The sequence below is a fragment of the Tamandua tetradactyla genome, chromosome 7, assembly GCF_023851605.1.
Source record: "Tamandua tetradactyla isolate mTamTet1 chromosome 7, mTamTet1.pri, whole genome shotgun sequence".
Classification (NCBI taxonomy): domain Eukaryota; kingdom Metazoa; phylum Chordata; class Mammalia; order Pilosa; family Myrmecophagidae; genus Tamandua; species Tamandua tetradactyla.
The window spans coordinates 61,646,929-61,666,112 of record NC_135333.1 but is presented as its reverse complement, the minus strand read 5'-3'; the positions used below and the strand labels follow the sequence as shown (position 1 = coordinate 61,666,112).

General features: G+C 46.5%; 1 protein-coding gene across 2 annotated transcripts in view; it reads left to right on the top strand.

Moving 5' to 3' along the window:
* The window catches only part of CACNA1C (calcium voltage-gated channel subunit alpha1 C), a 739,906-nt gene that overhangs the window by 575,125 nt on the left and 145,597 nt on the right, over window positions 1-19,184 (top strand). For both annotated transcript variants that reach the window (XM_077169590.1, XM_077169589.1), the window contains exon 10: window positions 15,184-15,274. In XM_077169590.1, coding sequence (XP_077025705.1) covers window positions 15,184-15,274 — 91 coding nt within the window. The remainder of the gene's footprint in view (window positions 1-15,183; window positions 15,275-19,184) is intronic.

The following is a 19,184-nucleotide window of genomic DNA, read 5'->3' as shown; positions in this document are numbered from 1 at the left end:
TCTCTGCCTGTCTCTGCTCTCCCTCCTGCCTTACGTTTCCTTTAGGGTTGTATGTGGTTGGGTTTTTTAATTTTCATTTGAAATGATTTCAAACTTACAAGATTGTTGCACAGATAATACAAAACCCGTACAGAGGACTCCAGTGTACCCCTGCAATCCCCCGATCCACCACCTGTTAATACTTAGCCACATTTGCCATGTCACTCTGTGTACCCAGCTATCTGTCATTTGTCTGTCTGTGTATCTGTTCATCTATTTTCTAAAATTTTAAGAGCTGCCTGTATACGTCAAGTTCCTTGAACTTGCACAGTTTCCTAAGTAGAAGGATAATTAACTTATGTAACCAACTTAAGTGCAGTTATCAAGTTCAAGAAATTTACAGTCTACATTCCAGTTTTGTCATATGTCCCAATAGTGTCCTTTGGAGCATTTTCTCCTGGAGTTGTGCTTTTACAGTTGTTTTCCAACTCCTCTTACTGGGTCCTCCCAGTAACCCTATGAGGTTAGCCTTAAGCAGCTAAACTGCACTTCTCACTGAGCCAGTGGTGAGACGGAACTAGAACTCAGGACCTGTGACCCTAAAGTGCACGGTTTCCACGAACCCTCTCTGCCTGTCTCCCCACTTCCCGCCTGCCCTATGTCCATGCAGCCTCTTTCCTCCCCAGGGCTGACCTCTGCAAAGTGCCTCCAGGACTATTGGTATCAAAAAAACAGACCAATCAGCGGGCTGCAGTGGCTCAATGGCAGAGTTCTCGCCTGCCATGCCAGAGACCTGGGTTCAATTCCCGATGCCTGCCCTTGTGAGAGAAAAAAAGACCACTGCATCCTTTCTGCTTTCTCCACATCGAGCAAATCTCTGTCTTCACACCTTTTTAGCTGGCCGTCCAGACAATTATTACCCTTACAATGCAAGCAGCAAGAGCCAGAGAATAGCTTCATTCTGCTCATGGTGCAACGCCGTGCTCCAGCTTCTCAGACTCACCCACAACCACTCAGCACTCCATGCCCACCACTGATGCCTCCCTGCCTTGCTGCCAGATCCCACCCACCATGACCCCATCCGAAGCCCAGAGCCTCTGTGTCCCTTCCTCCCCTCTGGGTTTCCTCCGCCCCTGAACCCACAGCATGACTCGTAGACTCTGAGACTCGGAAGGGGAGGAGACCTACCCCAGGCTGCAGGCCGGGTGGGCCCAAGGGCCCTGCTCCCATTGAAAGTCGGTTGCCAAAGCATTAGCATTCCTGTCTCCGCCAGTGCCTCCAGGCTTTTTGCTTGTTGGAGACAGTGGTCCCTGTTCCTTGAGTTTCAAAATCTTTTTCTCTCTTTAAAAGGAAAAACAATTGGTCTCTCCAGCAAGGCCAGCTCTCCTGAGAAATTACAGAAGAGTTCTAAGATTAGAGGAAAGAGGAGGGATGAAGGGCGAATAACACCTTTGATTCAGATTCAGCCATGAGAGGAAGGATCTAGAAGAAGCTGTTCAGTAGAATTTTTTAAATGACGTTGTCAAGCATTATAATCCATCTGTCCTCCTTGCACATTTGGTCTGGGGTCTGTTCCTCCTTCTCTGTGCTTGGCTTAGACTCTCCCCAGCAGCTGGGTTTCGGGGTAAGGGGAGCGGGCTCTCACTATACCCTCTGCCCACCCGTGGCCTTGGCCAGACCCTTTCCCCAAACAGCAATGGAGGGTGGAAGAAGCTGTCTATTGGGTAGTGAAATATGCATTCTTCTCCCAGCTCTGATGAAATAGTTCTGCCACCCCCGACCCCTACCCCCAAGATGCTCATTCGTATCCCCACCCGCCCCTGCAAGGGAGAAGAAAGAAACATAGAAGAATGCTGAATTAAGGTGTGTGCTCAGGACCAACACAGGTTTATTGACTGGCTCCCGTGCCTGCCCCAGAAATTTTAAGCCACATTCCTACCTCTGGAGGCAACTTCCCATCTAGCTTCCCAGGGAAGTAATGCAGGAGTGGTCATGCTTTCTGGGAGCTTTGGTGGACCTGAAAGAACAGGAGGGTAGAACAGATGAGGGCAGGTGAGACAGGTGACAGGGGCAGAGGATCCATGATCCTGCCTTGCCATTCCTAAGCACATGTCTAAGGTACAGGCTTTCTTGCCCAACTCTGTTTGTTTGGAGCCTCAGTTTCCCCATCCACAAATTGTGGTTGAGGACATCCTTTCTGACTCTCTCCCCTTATCGTTGTGCGGATTAAAAGAGGCCATCTCATGAGAGTGCTTTAACCCCCACAGTGCTGCACTCTTCTCTAGGGAACCAGATTTTGGAAAAAGAGCATGTTTATCAAAGCACTAAAGTACATGATACACAGAGTAAATATTTCAGGAAAAAGAAAATTATGTGAGAACTTGTAGTTCATGAAAGCAATAGGCTGCAGAGGGTTCAAAGCACTCCATGCATATGGAGGAGCCGGGAAACAGCAGGGCAGAGACCCAGCCGTGGACAGAGGGCACCCACAAACGCCCCATATTAGGCTCTCCGTGAAAGGAATCCTGTCAGACCAAGCTGAATTGAGTGTGGCATGCTCCGGAAACGAGAGTAGAGCTGAGTGCCAGACCAGAGATAGAAATGGAAAATGAGTGGATGGAGGGGATGGAACCACATTACAAAGAGCTTTGGGAGACAGGCAGAGACTTTACTGCTGAGTGATGGTGATTTGATATGAAGAAAGCTGGCCAAAGGTCGATTCCTCCAGCAGAGGAGAGAATTAAGGGTGGGCTTCGAGAACCCCTGCCTGCTGAGCCCAGTACTCTCCCCCCTCCCAAATAATCGACAAGGGAATATTTCATGAAAATCAGAGTGCTCTCTTCTTATAATGCTCACTTTATTTCTTCTAAGGCAAAAGAAGTCTTCAGAATCTCCTCCTGAACCCTCTGCAAATGCTTGTCTATGCTTGGCTGGAAAATTTCCAGTAACGAGCAACTCCTAACCTCTCAAGGCAGGCAGGCCATTTTGGAAATGTTTCTTATACTAGGTTCAAAAGCTTCCCCTCTTCCACTCTCATTCTTTGATCCCTATCCTCTGAAACTAACCTGAGCAGGCAGGATCCTCCTTCCACATGAAAATCTACAAACATTTAGAGAGGGTGATGTCTCCTGACCTAGCTTCTCTAGATGAAGACTTTCCATTTCCTTCAACTGTTCCTCATGGAACATGACCTGTTGCTTCACTGACCCAGAAGTGCACTTCACTTTGGCTTCTTCCTCTCCTTCACCATGACCTTGAGTACTGAACTTCTCTCTAAATTGGGTCCGAATGCTGCAGAGAGAAGGGGAGCCTCTGCCTCCCTGGTTTTTTTGCCCATCACAGAGGGCCCAGAAATGTGTGAAAAATACTGCCAAGGACCTCTCAATGAAAGATGCAGTGATTAAAGTAGCAGGACAGGCCAAGGGCTCCATCCTAACCAGGGCAAGAAGGAGGAAAATAACAACTGCAAGCCTCCAGCAGGCACAGTGCGGAGATTAATTAAAGTAGAGGACTCGCCGCTGAAGGGGGCAAGTTGATTGATATTCTGACAGCTGCCCATAAACTCATTCATGAAATTATGGGACTGAAGAAGCACCCCGGGGTTAGGAGCTAAAATGACTCACTTCACATTAATGCCAGAGGTGGAGGCAGCCTGGAAATTTAAGGCAGCAATTTCCCAGCATCCTGGAGGGGAAGACGAGTCTGTGGCCTTTCCATAGAGAAGAAGTATCGCTCCTTGCTTGAGTTGGCTCCCCTCAGTGGAGCCCAGGTCCTTCAAGATAGTGGGGGCCCCTGGAGATCCTCCTCACAGGAAAACTGACCTGGATCAAGATTATCTTGAGCAGCAGAAAGCAGTGGCCGGGAAGACAGGGCCCAAGAGAAGAGAGAAAACGAGAGTGAATTATGTGCTCCGTGTCACAGTTGTAGACTGCAAAGAGCAGGCGACAAAATTCAGAGAAGGGAGTGGGGAGCAGGCCCAGCTGATGCCCAACTGTGATGCCTTTCTGACCACGGGGTGGGCTTTCGACCTCCGCACAGTGTGAGTGGATGACAGGTAAGGAAAGGAGGCAGTCCTGAAGAGTAGAAAGGCCATCAGACTTCTACGACTAATTGCTGTGTGACCCTGGGCATGTCACCAACCCTCTCTGGGCCCTCCCATCCTCACCTGTAAAATGAAGGGCTAGCCTAGGGTCTTCCAGATCACTTCGAACACCATGGGGTGTAGTTGATGTCTTGTTTTACAGTAGGGAAACTGAGCCACAGAGACATGAAGGAACATCCCAAGATCACATAGCTACCATGTGGCAGAGCCACCCAGCTCTCCAGCACCCACGTTCCAACCACACGGCTCTGCCTAGGGCCTCCCCCTCTGTGCCCACAAGAGTGGCAGGAGCTCACTGGACAGGATTATGAAGTAAGAGTCTTCTCCCAGGGTCTCCACTTGCACTTTCTGCCCCCTCACCCTCTCCGAGGAATACAGCACCTCCTCAGAAAGGACTGACTTGTTATCCTTTCATCATGCCTAGGAAAGTGTTTTATAAATTCACCCAGTGTCAATAGTGGCTGAGATCACGGATATAGCATCAGATTTACCCAGGTTCAAATCCTGGATTTTATTAGCCACCTGCTTTGAATAAGTTACTTCATTCCCTAAGCTTCAATTTCCTCACCTATTAAGATAGAAATGACTGATACTGCCACTATGCCTTCTAAGAGTAAAATGAGAAGTGACCTGTAGGCATCGCTGGACTGGGTCAGAGAGGGATTGGGGGCACAGGTCGTAGACTGACCCTTTGACATCACACCATGTCGCTAGCCATCACTGCTCAGCCTGGCCGTGGGAACTAGGAAACATGCTCTCTCCATGCAGAAATCATTGGGGAGTCCGACACAGAAGGCCACCATACTCCGTGTCTAGGATATCCCTCTCTTGTCCCTAATGGTTGCAGGGGAGCTCTGAATGCCCGTTGAGGTGTCTAACTCCCTCTATATAACCAAGAATCCTGATTCCCCTTGACCCCCACCCCACCCCTGGGGGCCCTGAGCCGCTTTCATACTGTCCTGTCAGCCCTAACGAAGGTGGTGGGACAGGGAAGGGATAGGGGCATTCAGAAGTTTGTTTGCTGCAGCTGAACTTCCTTCCCCTGCTCTCTCCTGCCACTGCCCGCTCCCCACCCCCGGTAGCAGCCCAAGTGGCCCAGCTCAGTGGTGCCATAATGGTGGAGAGAAATTTTCTGCTTGGGAGCATTGGATGTTTATGTCCTGCTGGGAGCACAACGACCCTGGTTTTCTTGCTTGGATTATGGCTGCAGATCAAGGGCAGGCGTTTATGCCTCCTCCCAGTTTATAGCTATAATAAAAATTATGATGATAGCACTTCGTGCTTATATTGTGCCTTTTTAATAAGGCCACTTTGTTTGGCTTCTTAATATTTAATCCTGTTTTATATTTACTTTCTGAGGGCTTAAAATCAACTGGGTTTTAATTGCTTGTGTGGAGGAAGCCAAGCCTTGCCTGGGCTGGCAGGAAGTTGTTGAGAAGGTTCTGGGGGCTGGTGGACCCCTCCTCCAAGACCCCCCACCCACGGATACCATGGGCCAGGCACCACTTGGCTTTCTCTCCTCTTTCTCTCCTCTTTCTCTCTTACCTCGTCTTTCCTCTTTTTTTCTATTGTCTGCTTTTCTCCTCCCTCTGTCACTTTCTTTTGAAGCAACCTTTGTTTTGTCTTTGAGTTCAAATTATTCATATAAGTGGCGAAGAAAGTGAGACCCAAAGTCATATGTGATTGTGTCATGGCAGGGCCAAGGTGTGTCCTTGAATCATGGAGCTAGGGACATTCCTGCAGCTCTGAGTCGGGCAAAAGAGATGTGAAGATCCTCCTTCCACCAGCTCATGACTGAGTGTGGCCCATATGCATGACCCATCAAACTGTAGAAAAGTCGCTTTCCAAGTCATTTTTTTCAAGAGAAAAATTAGTCAGATGAAATATGACATAGTTCCCTCCCAAAGAGCCTCCCTGGAGTAGTAAGCATAACCAGAATGTGTGGTTCCATCTTGCCAAGGGGCTAAAGCTTCCTCAGTTCTTATCAGAAATGCAACCCGCAAATATATGTATCTTGCCCTATGGATTCCAGAGGTTGCTGGAAAACTCTGGACTCAAGGCCAGTCCTTCCCTATCACTTGTTACCTCTCACCTTGGGCAACTCAATTGAACTTTTAGGGCCCACCCCTGTGCCTGGCAGGGGGGATGATAATATCTCCTTTGCTACATCATAAGAGAGTCTACTGGTCAGGGTCCCGGCAGAAAACAGATTAGCAGGGTGACTTAAGGAGAGTTTAATGAAGATGCAGGCAGGGTTTAGGGAAATCAACAAGGGATGGTGCGGTACCCCAAGGGCAGCCCCCATGGGAACCGTGACCACCACAGGCCTGAAGGGAAAGGTGAGGGGCAGTTACCAGAAGCCAGAGAAGGCAGCGAGATGGAAGGGGTCATGCGGCAGGACCTGTGGCCTTTGGGAATAGGATACGGCCCACCTGCACCCACCTGGCCACAGGAGCCTTTCCTCAGCACCCACCCCCACCCCCCAGCGTCCCGCAGGTCCTTCCATTGGTCAACCCCAGCAGGAAACTCAAGCACACAAGACTCGCTGTTTCCATTTGCCACGCAGCCTCCTAGGGCACAGGACATGGCGGAGATGGGCAGAGAGTGTGTCCAAAAGACAATAGGAGGGTCCTTAAAACTCCTTTAGGGCATTAAGTATTATTAATTTGGACCCATTCCAATACCACTAGTCTCTGAAAATGAGTTCAGAGAATTATAAGGTAAAGTCTCTGGCCTCGAAAAGTTACAGTGTGGTCAGGGAGATGAATCTAATTCTTGCGAAATAACAGCAAGCTACAAGAAAGATTAAAACTGATCAGTGTTATTAGTGAATATTTATAGCACTGACCATTTTACAAAGTTCTTTTATGGATATTATTTCACCCCATCCTTATCAGAAGCTCTTGTAATAAATGGTGTCATTATCCCCTTTTACAGATGAGGAAACGTAGAGCTAGGAGAGGGTGGACTAAGATTTGAATCCAGGTTTTTGTTTTTTTTTTTAATTTAAAATTTTCACAGACCCTGTGTCCTAGATGCTCCGAAGAGGGGGCCCAGAGGGCAGTGGGGTAGTCCTGCGAGCCTCCATGGGGGAAGCGGGACTAACTGGTCTCCAGGAACAGATGACATTTGAAAAGGTCAGGGTCAGCAAACTTCCACTCCGAAGGATCCAATAGTAAATAGTTGAGGCTTTGCAGGCCACATGGTCTCTGTTCCGATGACTCAACTCTGCTGTTGTGGGCAAAAAGCGGGCCAGAGATAGTACAGGGCCTGGTCACGTTCCAATAAAACTTTATTTACAAAAAACAATTGTCAAGCAGGATTTGGCCCATGGGCTGCAGCTTTCCAACCCCTGGAATAGATGAAAGGGAGGCGGATGGGCACTCCTGGGAGAGATATGATAAATATATATAAACAAAAGCCCAGAGGCTGGAATAAAGACGGAATGTTCAAAAGATGGTGAGGATCACTGGACAGGGAGTTTCTGCAGGAAGTAACAGGAAAAGAGGATGAGTAGATTGGATGGAGCCAGATTACAGTTTTGGATTCCTGAGTAGAGTCAGTGAGGTAGCAAATTAAGAACTTTTTGTTTGTTAACCACAACCTTGAATAGGCATTTTAAGTAAATGACTGTGAATTAAACCACTCATATGCAAAAATAAATAAATAAAATGGGCATCTGGCCAAGTAAATGGCAATGCAAATTCTTCAGCTCCATCCAAGAATGCATGGACGCCTGGGCGGTTCTATCCCGGCAGCCTGGCTGACCCAGGATCCAGCCTACTGGCACCGTACGGCCCTCCACAGCACTGGAGAAGTTCAGGTTGAGTGGGAAAGGCCTTCAGCTGTTGGGGCTTCCAGCACCCCCAGCGGCAGCCTGGCATGTCCACCCCGACACCCCAATCCTCTCCCAAGGGGAAGAAGGAAATGATTGGCAGAGCTCATTGATTGGTGAAGGCTCCATCCTTGGCTAATGGACCACCAGCTGAGTTGCAGAATAAACACTGGGCATTTCTCTCAGCCTCCTGAGAGACCAGCATCCCTCCTGACAATCATGCCAGGGAATGGCGTAGCCCCATCTCTGAGACAGTGTCAGCATTGTTGGGGGGTGGGGGCCTCAAAGGTCCTAGAACTGACCAGATTTCTCCATCTCTCCCTAAATTCGTTCCCCATCCTCTCGCATGGAACTTTGCTCTAATGCTGCTCACTCTGTCATCATGCATTGAAAGATCTGAGACAGAGCACCTTGAGAGGGGGCTGGATATTTTATATGTGGATGGTTCCCCTCTGCAGAGCTCTTCCCAGCTGCAGGGTCTGGAGCACGGATTCTCCCTTTTGTCAGTTTATGGATATGTTAGAGTAAATACGGTAAGTAGGCCTGAGTCATGAGTCACTCTGCCAGGGAGGGAAGGAGGGAAAGAAGAGGAAAGGGAGGAATACACAATATTTTGCTTACTATTTCTTTTATGGATTTATTGCTAAGTAACCTTAGTGACTTTCTTTTTTTCTTGCTTTATCAAACGCAAATGGCTCTGACTCTAAAGCCTCTGCCAAAGCCCTTCTGGAGTCCTTTTTTCTCCACATTGACTGGGTTCAGCCATCTTGGGACACATGTTTGCGTCTTGGTGGCCAAATGAGATCTAATTCCTTTTCTTTTTTAATTTTTTTATTATATAACATAACACATATACAAAGCAAAGAAAGAGAAAAGCAATAGTTTTCAAAGCGCTCTTCAACAAGTAGTTACAGGACAGATCCCAAAGTCTGTGGCAGGCTACCATGCCATCATCTCAGATTTCCTTCTAGCTGCTCCAGAACATTGGAGGCTAGAGGGAATAAATAATTTCTTTTTTATCATCACAATCAACTTTTTTTTTCCTTTTTGTGAAAAATAACATATGTACAAAAAAGCAATAAATTTCAAACCACAGCACAATAATTAGTTGTAGACCAGATTTCAGAGTTTGATATGGGTTACAATTTCACAATTTTAGGTTTTTACTTCTAGCTGCTCTCCGATCCTGGAGACTAAAATATCAATACAATGGTTCAGCAGTCACACTCGTTTGTTAAACCCTCCCTTCTGTGTGTAACTCCACCATCAGCTTTAATCTTCCTCCCGCTCTTCAGGGGTAGCTGGGCTATGCCCACTCAAGATCTCATTTCTTTTTAAGGAAACATGAGTGTTGACACCAGTGGCACAGCCTGTAGCAGATGCACCGCTGGAAGATTTGTTTTAAGTAATAGAAGGCCCTGACTGAGGACAATCGTTAATTTTTTAGAGAGCTGACTTCCTAGAGGTGGAAGTGAGGCTCGCGAACTGTGAGGCTATTTTTCCTCTCGACCACAGTTGGGGAAAGGCTATGCAGCTGACCTGTGATCTGTCCGTACTTTCAAAGCGCCACCTGCTGTTTAATGGGCGATTCCCAAATGTCAATGAATAAACCCTCAGAGGGCTTGCACATCCAGGCAGACCGAGGAATAGCAATCTCCGCGGCCACTTGAATCTAGGGTTTCTCCCCTTGCACAATTCATATGGTTTCCAATTTCAGGAGATTATCCAGTGGCTGAAATGACTTCTTATAATCCTCTCGCTGTCCACACAACTGTTCTCCAAGCAGGTCAGCCGAAACATCAGTGACTGTAAGAGAATAACTGTGCACCTCCCTTGAGACATAGAAATAGTCGCAGGCACCGCTCAAGCAAGTGCGCCCACCAAGAATAGATGTTCAAGAAAGAGAAGACATTCCTTTGAGAATGTCAGAGTCACATGTGATTGTATGTTGGCAAGATGGACTCCATACAACTTATTGCAGCCACTGGGGATATTTCTAAAAATGCAATTACATTATCCATCACCTGTAACGGCAGTTGTTAATTACTCTGTCACTGAAATCTCATTTTCTTCTTAGCAGAAGCCAAGGGACAGTACAACCCAGAAAAAACGTATTTGACCTGCAGTACCTGATACCAGTGAAGCTAGAAAGTCAGGAACTACCTTCTTCTCTAGCATTCTTCCCCCTAAATCCTTTCAATAAAGCATGGGGTATGTTATCATGACATTGTCTGCAAATGAACAGACCATCAAAGCTCACTTCTAAAAGCATCAGAGTGGGCTGGCTGCCTTCAAAAGAGAAAAAGTGCATGGCACTTGGGTACTTTGTGCCTTAGTTTCCAACCAGCTAATCATTTGAGTGGCTAAAGGTGGGGTCAGGCACTTCCCCAAGTGACAAAAAGTAGGCTTACAGCCCACAGGCCTCACTTCTCGCAGTAGGGAGTGAGCCCTCTACAGAACTAACGGCTGTCCCCAGTGAGTTCCTTTTTCTGTTTGAAACAAATCTTCAAGTGATGGATCTGCTACAGGCTATGCATCTTATCTATAGGATAAGTGTCCAGTATTGACAACCTTTCAACAGTTTGGGCACTCAATTTCCAAAGAGAAATCAAGCCCATGTCTCTAGGGCAACAAGTCCCTTGAAGGGTTGGCTGTGACACTGCTGTCTAAGCCCTTAGAAATGGGAACACAAACTCCGTCTTCACCTGCTTCATTTGCTCTGGTGACAGATGCTTACGGGATCAACTATCACAAAGTAAGAGGCACTAATATGTTGATGCATTACCCCTTCCAGGCTAGATGTTTTCATTTCAGCAAGGAACCTTTAAACCTTTAGATACAGGACTTGACCCCAAGAGCGGCTCTGATGGACACCCCTGCCAGCCATCAAGGGAGGTAACTTTGGTGCTTGTCCAATCGCTTTCCACGCAGGTGGCTGCTGGCTTTGCCCACGAAAAAGGCCCGGCACTGGTCAAATTCATTTATGCATTAAATGGCTATGTTTTTACCAAGTTTTTCCTGTTGTTTGTATAGTTAATAATACAGTTATTTCTGAACTCGAACAAGATGGGACAATATTGATGCCAAAGCCAAAAATCTGGATAATACTTCTGATGAGAAGGACTCCGCATTCTGGACTCTCCAGCACTGGTCAGGTTCTCAGACAGCCACGTGAACTTCAGAAACTTGGTGACTCCTTTACACATCCAAATAAAAGGCCACTCATCATGAGAGGAGCACTTTTGTGACTCTTAATCTAAATTGAGACACATCTTTTTCTAGAAGAGAAAACTTAAATCAAGTCATTAATTTCAGTTCATTAACACCAGTGCTTTTTTTTGTATAGATTTTTGAGAAGTGAAAGAAAAACAACAAAACACACACACAATAATGGTGTGACGTTTCTGTTTCTTCCAAGTGTTGTGTTTTAAAGATGAGTGTCGTTTGGGACATGGCTTTTTTTTACATAAGTTAAAAATATGCCTGACCCTTTTCCATGGTGAACGAATTTTCAGAATTCTCGCTGGCGAGCAATGTCCAAGGAAGTTCATCAAACATGATCTGAGTTTCAGGAAAAGAAGTTGAAATAAAGAAGCATACAAAACATGGGTTGACCTTCCCTTCATGCCTTTTCCTGGGACTGATGAGACCACCTATTCGTTCCGCCTGGGGGCAGAACTGGCCTTCATCAGTGCTAGGGGCTTTCCCACCTCCATTAGCTGCTTCTTCTCGTTAATAACTGTGACTATGCCCTATTCAGCTCTCATTCCCAGCCTCCTCCACAGCAGCCCAGGTGAGGTGCAATTAATGTTACTTCTATCAAATGAAGTGGGGATACTCTCTCCTTGAGGAATTAACTGAAGTCTGTTGGCAGCTAGAACTCAAAGACCATTGCAGAGCACAGAACTTTCCCTTCCTCCTGAACGAATTAATGTCCTTTCACTCACTAGCACCCTCTTCTTCAGCTGTAGCCCCAGATCCAACAAGCTTGCAGAATCCTCTCTCTCTGTATATATAAACCTCCGCAAAGACCACCCATTGACGAATAATTTAAAAACTCTGTTGCCCATTTAAACTTGATTAAAAGCAGATGCATAAATGTTTTGGATGTGATCAGACCCAGGCATTTGATGGGCCTTTATTGACTGGAATTCAGCGCCTAAATTGGACCAAGGGGCAGGTAGATCAACAGGCTGTTCTGCCATCTGCAGGTGACACCATGTTTGAATGTGATGAGGGACCCTTGATTACACTACAGGTGGAAGTTTTGAAAAATGGTTCCATGGAAGGGGGGGGGCGGGGGTGGAGTCAAGTCACATGGCTATTGGGTAGAGGCCAAGGGGGACTTACAGTTTTACTTGAACCTATAAATGGGGCACCTCCCTAAGTAGGCAACAGGGAAGAGTGGCAGCCCCTCCTAGGAAGCCCTCTCCACAGACTTATTAATTTGATACACCAGTGTCGATGGAAGGAGTGAGTCCTTCTCAGCCAGGTTCATTTCCTTTGTGTTGTCAATGTATGTGACTGGGGGTTTTGGTTCTGTTCTGTTCTGTTTCCTTCTGTGCTTTGGTTTATTGCTTTAAAAAAAAGTTTTTTTGGTTTATTTTCGGCGATAAAAATAGATGTTCTATGTGAAAGCTGAGTCCCTCGTTTCTTTCTTTTGCCCATGGCTGACTGCATGCTCTCTATTGATGTCTTGTTCCTGGTTCTTGACACTGACCATCTTGTCTATGAAAGGAGGCACTCCGGCGGGCTTGCTTGATAAGAAGAAAGGGAAGTTTGCTTGGTTTAGTCACTCCACAGAAACCCATGGTAATGTTCCCCTGTGCTCTGTGTGTGTCCGTGTGTGTGGGTGCACACCAGACTGGACAGGAGGGTATTGCTTGATGGTTCATGAGGTAGTAGTCATGTACGTGTGTGTGCACATGTGTATGTGTTAGTGCACAAGTGTGTGTTTTTGTGAGGTGATGGTAGCCCATCCCATTCCAAAGCCACTGCCTTTTCTGTGTAAAGTCAGCAGATCTTGACACTCAGCAGCAGCTGTTCCTTGATGGAGCCCTTCCTTTGGATAGTGCTGGCCAAGATTAACACCACTGCAAATGTAAACTTGGTGCTGATATAGGCAGAGCCTTAATTTAGGAGATGATCTGGTTATTCCCAGCACCTGGGTTTGACCACTCCTAATTTTATATGGTCTTTCCAAGCCTAGTCCCACTGCCATCACACCACTCTACCAGCACATGAGCAACGTGTCAGAAAGGCAGATAGCTTTGCATATACTACTCACCTCTTCAAACAATGAAACTTGGTGAGTTAAAGGGACCTCAGCTCAGAGAAGGCTGGAAATGAGTAGGTTGAAAGACTGAAGGCTCTTCAATGTTAAGTTCTCCCTAACGTGGATGGAGAATGGAATCCTGGCAGGCTTTGAAAGTCCAGTTCTCAGTGTTGAAACCATTCCAAAGGTTCGGTCTCACTCACCAGCTCTCTCAGACCTTTGATTGTAAAGTGAGTGGAAAGGATATGAATTCCACCTCCTCTGTTTTGCTACCCAAGACCCTCTGATGATGCTCCCAGAACTTCATTCAGCTTTGAGAACCTTGTCCTAGGCTGTTGAGTAGGGAGTTGATCAACATGGGCACTCAAGATGAGAATGGTGCAGGGGGTCAGAACACCATGTCCCAGTCCCTCCCCAAACACACCGTGTGAGCTTGAGGGCCACATCCCTTCTCTAGACCTCACCTTCCTCTCTGTGAAGGGAGGGGGTGAGTTAGAGCTGGATGATTTCTTGAAGTCCCACCTAGTTCTAAAGACCTATGAAATGGAATCCTCACTTCTTTTTTATTCAACCTTATTGAAAAGGAGTCCCAGGTTAGAGAGATCTCCCATACATGGCAGTCAATCATGGCATAAGTTACGGGATTTCTGTTGATACCTTCCCTGTTCTCGAAATGAGTCTCTTCTCACCCACCCATCCTGTCTTCATCCAAAGCAAAAGAAACTGGGAAAAATCCACATCCATCAAAATTATCCAGTCAACCATTAGAAGACTTTTCCTGGGCTTCTCTCCCTTGGGGACTTCTCACCTCATGCCATACCTTTGCTGGTTGCATATTCTATAGCTGCTGAGGGTTGTGTTTTTCTCACCAGCAGAGGAGTTCTGTACAGAAAGAAAGCAAAGTCAAGACCAATGATGTAATGGCCACACTAAAGTACAGTGGCTGGAAAAACTAAGGAGCTCATTCTTGTGTCATATTAAAAAGGCAAGAGAAGGTAAATAAAAGAAAGGATTCTCTGGAATTAAACTTTTTTTTGGAAGAAAAAAGTAGTAATAAAAGAAATGGCTTCTTCTAAGCCACAAGCTGGCTTCCAGGCTAGAAAATTCTCACTACTCTGGAAATCCCACTTCTGCCTTGAGAAGAGGCTAGAAATTAGATGGTTTATATCCCAAGTCAACCTGCTGAGATGGACAGGTTAGGATTGCTGGAAGGTGTCAGTATTCCTGCAGGCTATTGTCAGGCCACATCTAAACTTCATTTTGTTAATTCTGCACTTATGCTCTTCCTTCCCTGTCTGCGGTGCTCTTTGAATCTTAGTTCATGGTTCTGGTGCTAGGCATTCACTTTGAATTATTTCAAATGGGGTCAGAAATATAAGTGATTCAGGACCCAGCATACACTACGGGTAAGGGGGCCAATTCTCCAAATTCATCTGATGCAAGCAGCAAGAATGCCCTTTCCACAAAACAATCTGAACTCTAAATTTGGGGATGAGAAGCCCTTAGAGTTGGTGGATGAAAGAAGGAAGGAGAATAAAATATTTTCACGAAAAGCTTCACTTATTTTTGCAAGTCATGGGTGCATATAGAAAGGCTCACAGCTATGAGATTTATCCATTTTCCTGATCATACAGGGCATAGGATTAAGGGTAGAGAAAAAAGATTCAATGGTCATTTTTTCATATCTCCTATAAGATAAAACAATCTTACGACCAGATTTCCCCCCACATTCCCACGCGTTCACAGTGTCATTGGCAGCAAAACTTACCCTGTACAAAAAAGCAGGTATATCAGTCAAAGAAATTCCCAAACCTGGCAAGAGCAGTGCCAGGGAGGGCATCAACCTGCTCACAGCAGCCATGCCCCAAGCCTCACTTCCTGCCAGTCCACCCTCGGTCTTGGTATTGGTGTATTGCAAACTGACACTCTTCTGTCCCCTTTTTCTCCCCTCCCTCAATGCCGTCTTGCTTTTCATCCCTTCCACTGGTGCAGTGAGTGTTCCCACAAGCGAGACCGAGTCTGTCAACACTGAGAACGTGGCTGGAGGCGACATCGAGGGAGAAAACTGTGGGACCAGGCTGGCGTGAGTAGGCACGGCGGTCCAGGGGGCTAGGGCTTGTTTGGGGGTGCGGGCAAGGGGGCTGCATCCCAAAGTCAGCCTGGGTTAGTGCGTCATGAGGGTTGGCTTGTGACCAGAGACAGGCAGGTATCGAGAAACAGAAACCCCAAGGGCAGACTCTTCTCCCTTGGGGCTAAGTATGGCCCCTACACCTGGGGATGAGTCTTCAAACTGGTCTTTAATTTAGCATTTCTGTGCGGGTCTGACTCTTGGGTTTTGAGCCCATTTTATTTACATCAAATAAATACGGAGTGTGGGTTGAGGGGCACTTCGAGGTCTGTTCCCCCCCCCCCGCCCCCTTCATAGAAGATGGTGAGTTCAGGGCTCCCTGAGTCCTGTCTGGCTACGCTTTTCATTCTAATAAATGTGACCTGGAAGAAAAGCAAACAGGTAAGAAAATACACTGGGAGATGTTAGACCTGTTGGTCCTTGTCCACTGCTCTAAGTTGTCCATCTACTGAAGGGAGATAGGGATGCTGAAATGCAAACTTCATTTCCCCTTTGCTTAGCCTAGAGTGCAGCGACTCATCTCCTCCAAGGCATGCATCTATGTTCACATCTTCCCTTTACCTGGATCAGTTCCCAATCCCTTGCTTTGGTGATCTGACGATGACTCAGGTCTGGGCACGGTATGAAGGCAGTGTCAAAAGGTTCAGTTAACAAAAAGATTATCACAATCACCCACATGGTTCAGTCTTAAAAATGAAAACTGGTAGTGCCTGTAAAATCCTACCCACCAACCCCCGCCAAAATATGAAGAAAATAAGATGATTTCACTGCTAAAAATAAACAAACTGATGGCTTAATTCCCATTGTCCCAGAAAGCATAGTCCAAAGATTGATTGCATGTCTGTCATTTGACCTAGAGCAGGAAGCCTCATTTAGGTCCCACCATGGGAGTGGAGATGGTCTTTCCTTAGCCTTGAAGTAGGAAGACTACCAGCTTGTCAATGAAAAGAACTGCAGACAAAAGGCTCTGTGCAAGACCAGTCCCAAATAAAATTAGTTTCTAAATCAGGCCATCAGTGGGATAACAACTTATTTCACTCTTCTTCTCTGAAGTGGCTCGATAAATTCGGCAAATCCCTATCCAAAAAGGTAAGCTGCTGGTAAGCCATGATGCAGCCTCAAGAATGGCCTCCAACCAAAGGAGAAGAAAGGAAACAAGAGTTAGGTACTGACCTCCGTCTTGCAGCTCTTACAACCTCTGGTTCCAGGGAACACAAGGTACTTCACTGAGGATGGCTTGGTATCATTCACTCTGACAGTGGCACCAGGGAGTCTGCACTGCAGATCTCTCAGCATTGTTGGGAAGCAATTATTGTCAAAATGTTGCTTAAATATGGCACTAATTACATTTTTAAGCAGCAGTCCAAGGCTTTTGTCTCTTCTCTTCTTTTGAAATCGAACAAAACCAGCATTTTTGTTTTTGGAAGAGGACCACAGACAGCAACACTAGGGAAAGGTATCCAGGAGACCTTCAGTGTCCATCATCAGACCAGGCTTTCTGCTAACTGGACACCAAATGGGAGATTGGAGAGCAGATGATGGAGGACCCTGAACCTCTGGCTTTCAGGCATGGCCCAGAAGGGACTACAGATCTGGCAGCATGAAATTTCACAAGAGTACATTTCAGGAGAGCATGGAGGCTCTGGTGGAAAGAGAACATGATCCCCCATCAAGGGAAGCTGGCTGTCTCACATGTATCTGTCATTTCCTTGAGAGGATGTGCTCTGCAAGCTTCGAGGAGCTCCGTAGGGATGGTCCCTGTATTGTTATCCCCATGAATATCCACATTTATGCACCTACTCTGGGCATATAAGATGCCTAGTCAGGGCGGGCGATGGTGGCGCAATGGCAGAGTTCTCGCCTGCCATGCCAGAGACCCAGGTTTGATTCCTGGTACCTGTCTATGCAAAAAAAAAAAAAAGAAGAAGAAAGCCTAGTCAAGGTGCCAGAATTATAATACTCAATAAATTCCAGACTTTTCCCATCTCCTCTCATCCCCATCCCCATCCCCGAGGCAGTGATAAAATAAGACTCCGACAACATTCCTTGCAGGACATACAGCCTGAAAAGAGGCTGGGGGCTGAGACTGAGGGTAATTCTGAGGAGACAAGGACAGATCAGCATTTTTAAAACTAAGAGTTAAAAGGCTCTTATAGTAAAATGAGCTCAGATGAGGACATCTGTGCCGTGAGAAAGCCAGATGGAGATGGTTCCCAGGGAAAGGAGCAGGAGGGGTGGAGAGATGATGAAGAAGAAGCCATCAAAGTTGGAAGACAGAAGATGGTAATGATGCTGAAAGAAAATTTGAAGCAGAGCCCAATCGGAGAGAATCGGACTTATAAGTATTACATAGACAGCGGGATAGGGGGGTCTGAGGCTCAGCTCTGAACAGAGATTGAGACATGCATTTGAGGCTAATGGTATAAAAACTATCCATGAGGTTATAGGACAGGGTTGTTCACAAAGAAGTAGTAAGCAGAAGACCAAGAACTAAGACTTTGGAAATGAACAGAGTAAGGACAAGCAAATGAAATAGATAAACAGGTATTAGGAGAACAGGTAGGAGCACTGTCAGTCCTGGAAGCCAATTCCTCGAAGGAATTTCAAGACAGAAGTTATATATTTTGCATTCATTCAACAGTATGCAGGCTTGGTGCTAGACAATGGTTATACATAGCAGCAAAGAAAATCAACACCATCTCATTGGAGCTTATGCAATATCGTATGTAAGTGACAATAAACAAACAAATAGGTGGTTTACGAATCAGAACTGTTAAGAAGGAAAATAAATAGGGTAATTTTGAGGTTCACAACAGAAGGACCTGATTTGGACTGGCCGGTCAGGAAAAGCTTCTCTGAAGAAATGAAATTTAAGTGAGAACAGAAAGGCAAACATAAATTTTTGAGGTGAGAAGAAAGAACATTCCAATCAGAGGCAGTAGCATCTGTCAAGGCAGAAGGGTGGGAGAACCAAGAGACAGCCAGTGTGGGTAGAGCAGCAGCGGGGCGGGATGAGGCTGGAGGTGGGGCAGCACTAGGTAGACCCAGCATGGCAGAGAGCCCTTCATGATCTTTATGATCTTTATTATAAGAGTGTGAGAAGTCATTGAAGGGTTTAAACATGCGGAGCAGGGTGGGGAGGCGGAAGTGGTTGATTTGAGAAGGATTACCTTGATGTTAGGAAAAGAATGGGTAGGAGGGAAGCTGATAGGGAAGCTATAATGTCTACCCAGGTGCCCAATGATGGCATCAGGTGGAAAGAAGAGAGTGGATTATTTCCAAGTCCATATACTCTACAGGGCTTGAGGGTGCTGTGATTATGGGATTTGAAGTTTCAGTGAGGAAGGGGGAAATGAGCTGAAATCAGTCAGAATACGGATTGTACTCAAGAAGTTAGGCCATGAGATGGGTAGAAGAAAATCGGGTAGTATCAAGAGTCATCAGCAATGGTCAAGTCAAGGGTTGTTTCTCATCCTAATCAGCTGTGGTGGTCTTTAGTCAAAGAGGAAGCCAGTGAAGAGGGAGATGCTAAAGAAACCTGAGAGGAAATGAGTGAGGATAGGAAGAACTTGCTGAAAGAGAGAGGATGGTTAACTTCAAGGACACAGTTTGAGGCGCTCGCTTTGTATGGGAAGCAACCGTTCCTCCACCTCTGGGACTCAGTGCAAGATGAAATAAGAGGCCTGGCATCAGGAGATATGGGGGTCCAGTCCCAGCCAGCCACCAACTAGCAATGGCCTTGGCCAAAGCACTTCTACTCTGAGTCTCAGCCTCCTGTGCTGGGAAGCGATGGGGTTGGCCTCATCAGTGGTTTCAAGGTGCCTCAGCAGGACCCTGGGGGTCTTGAGGACCACCTGCAGTAGCT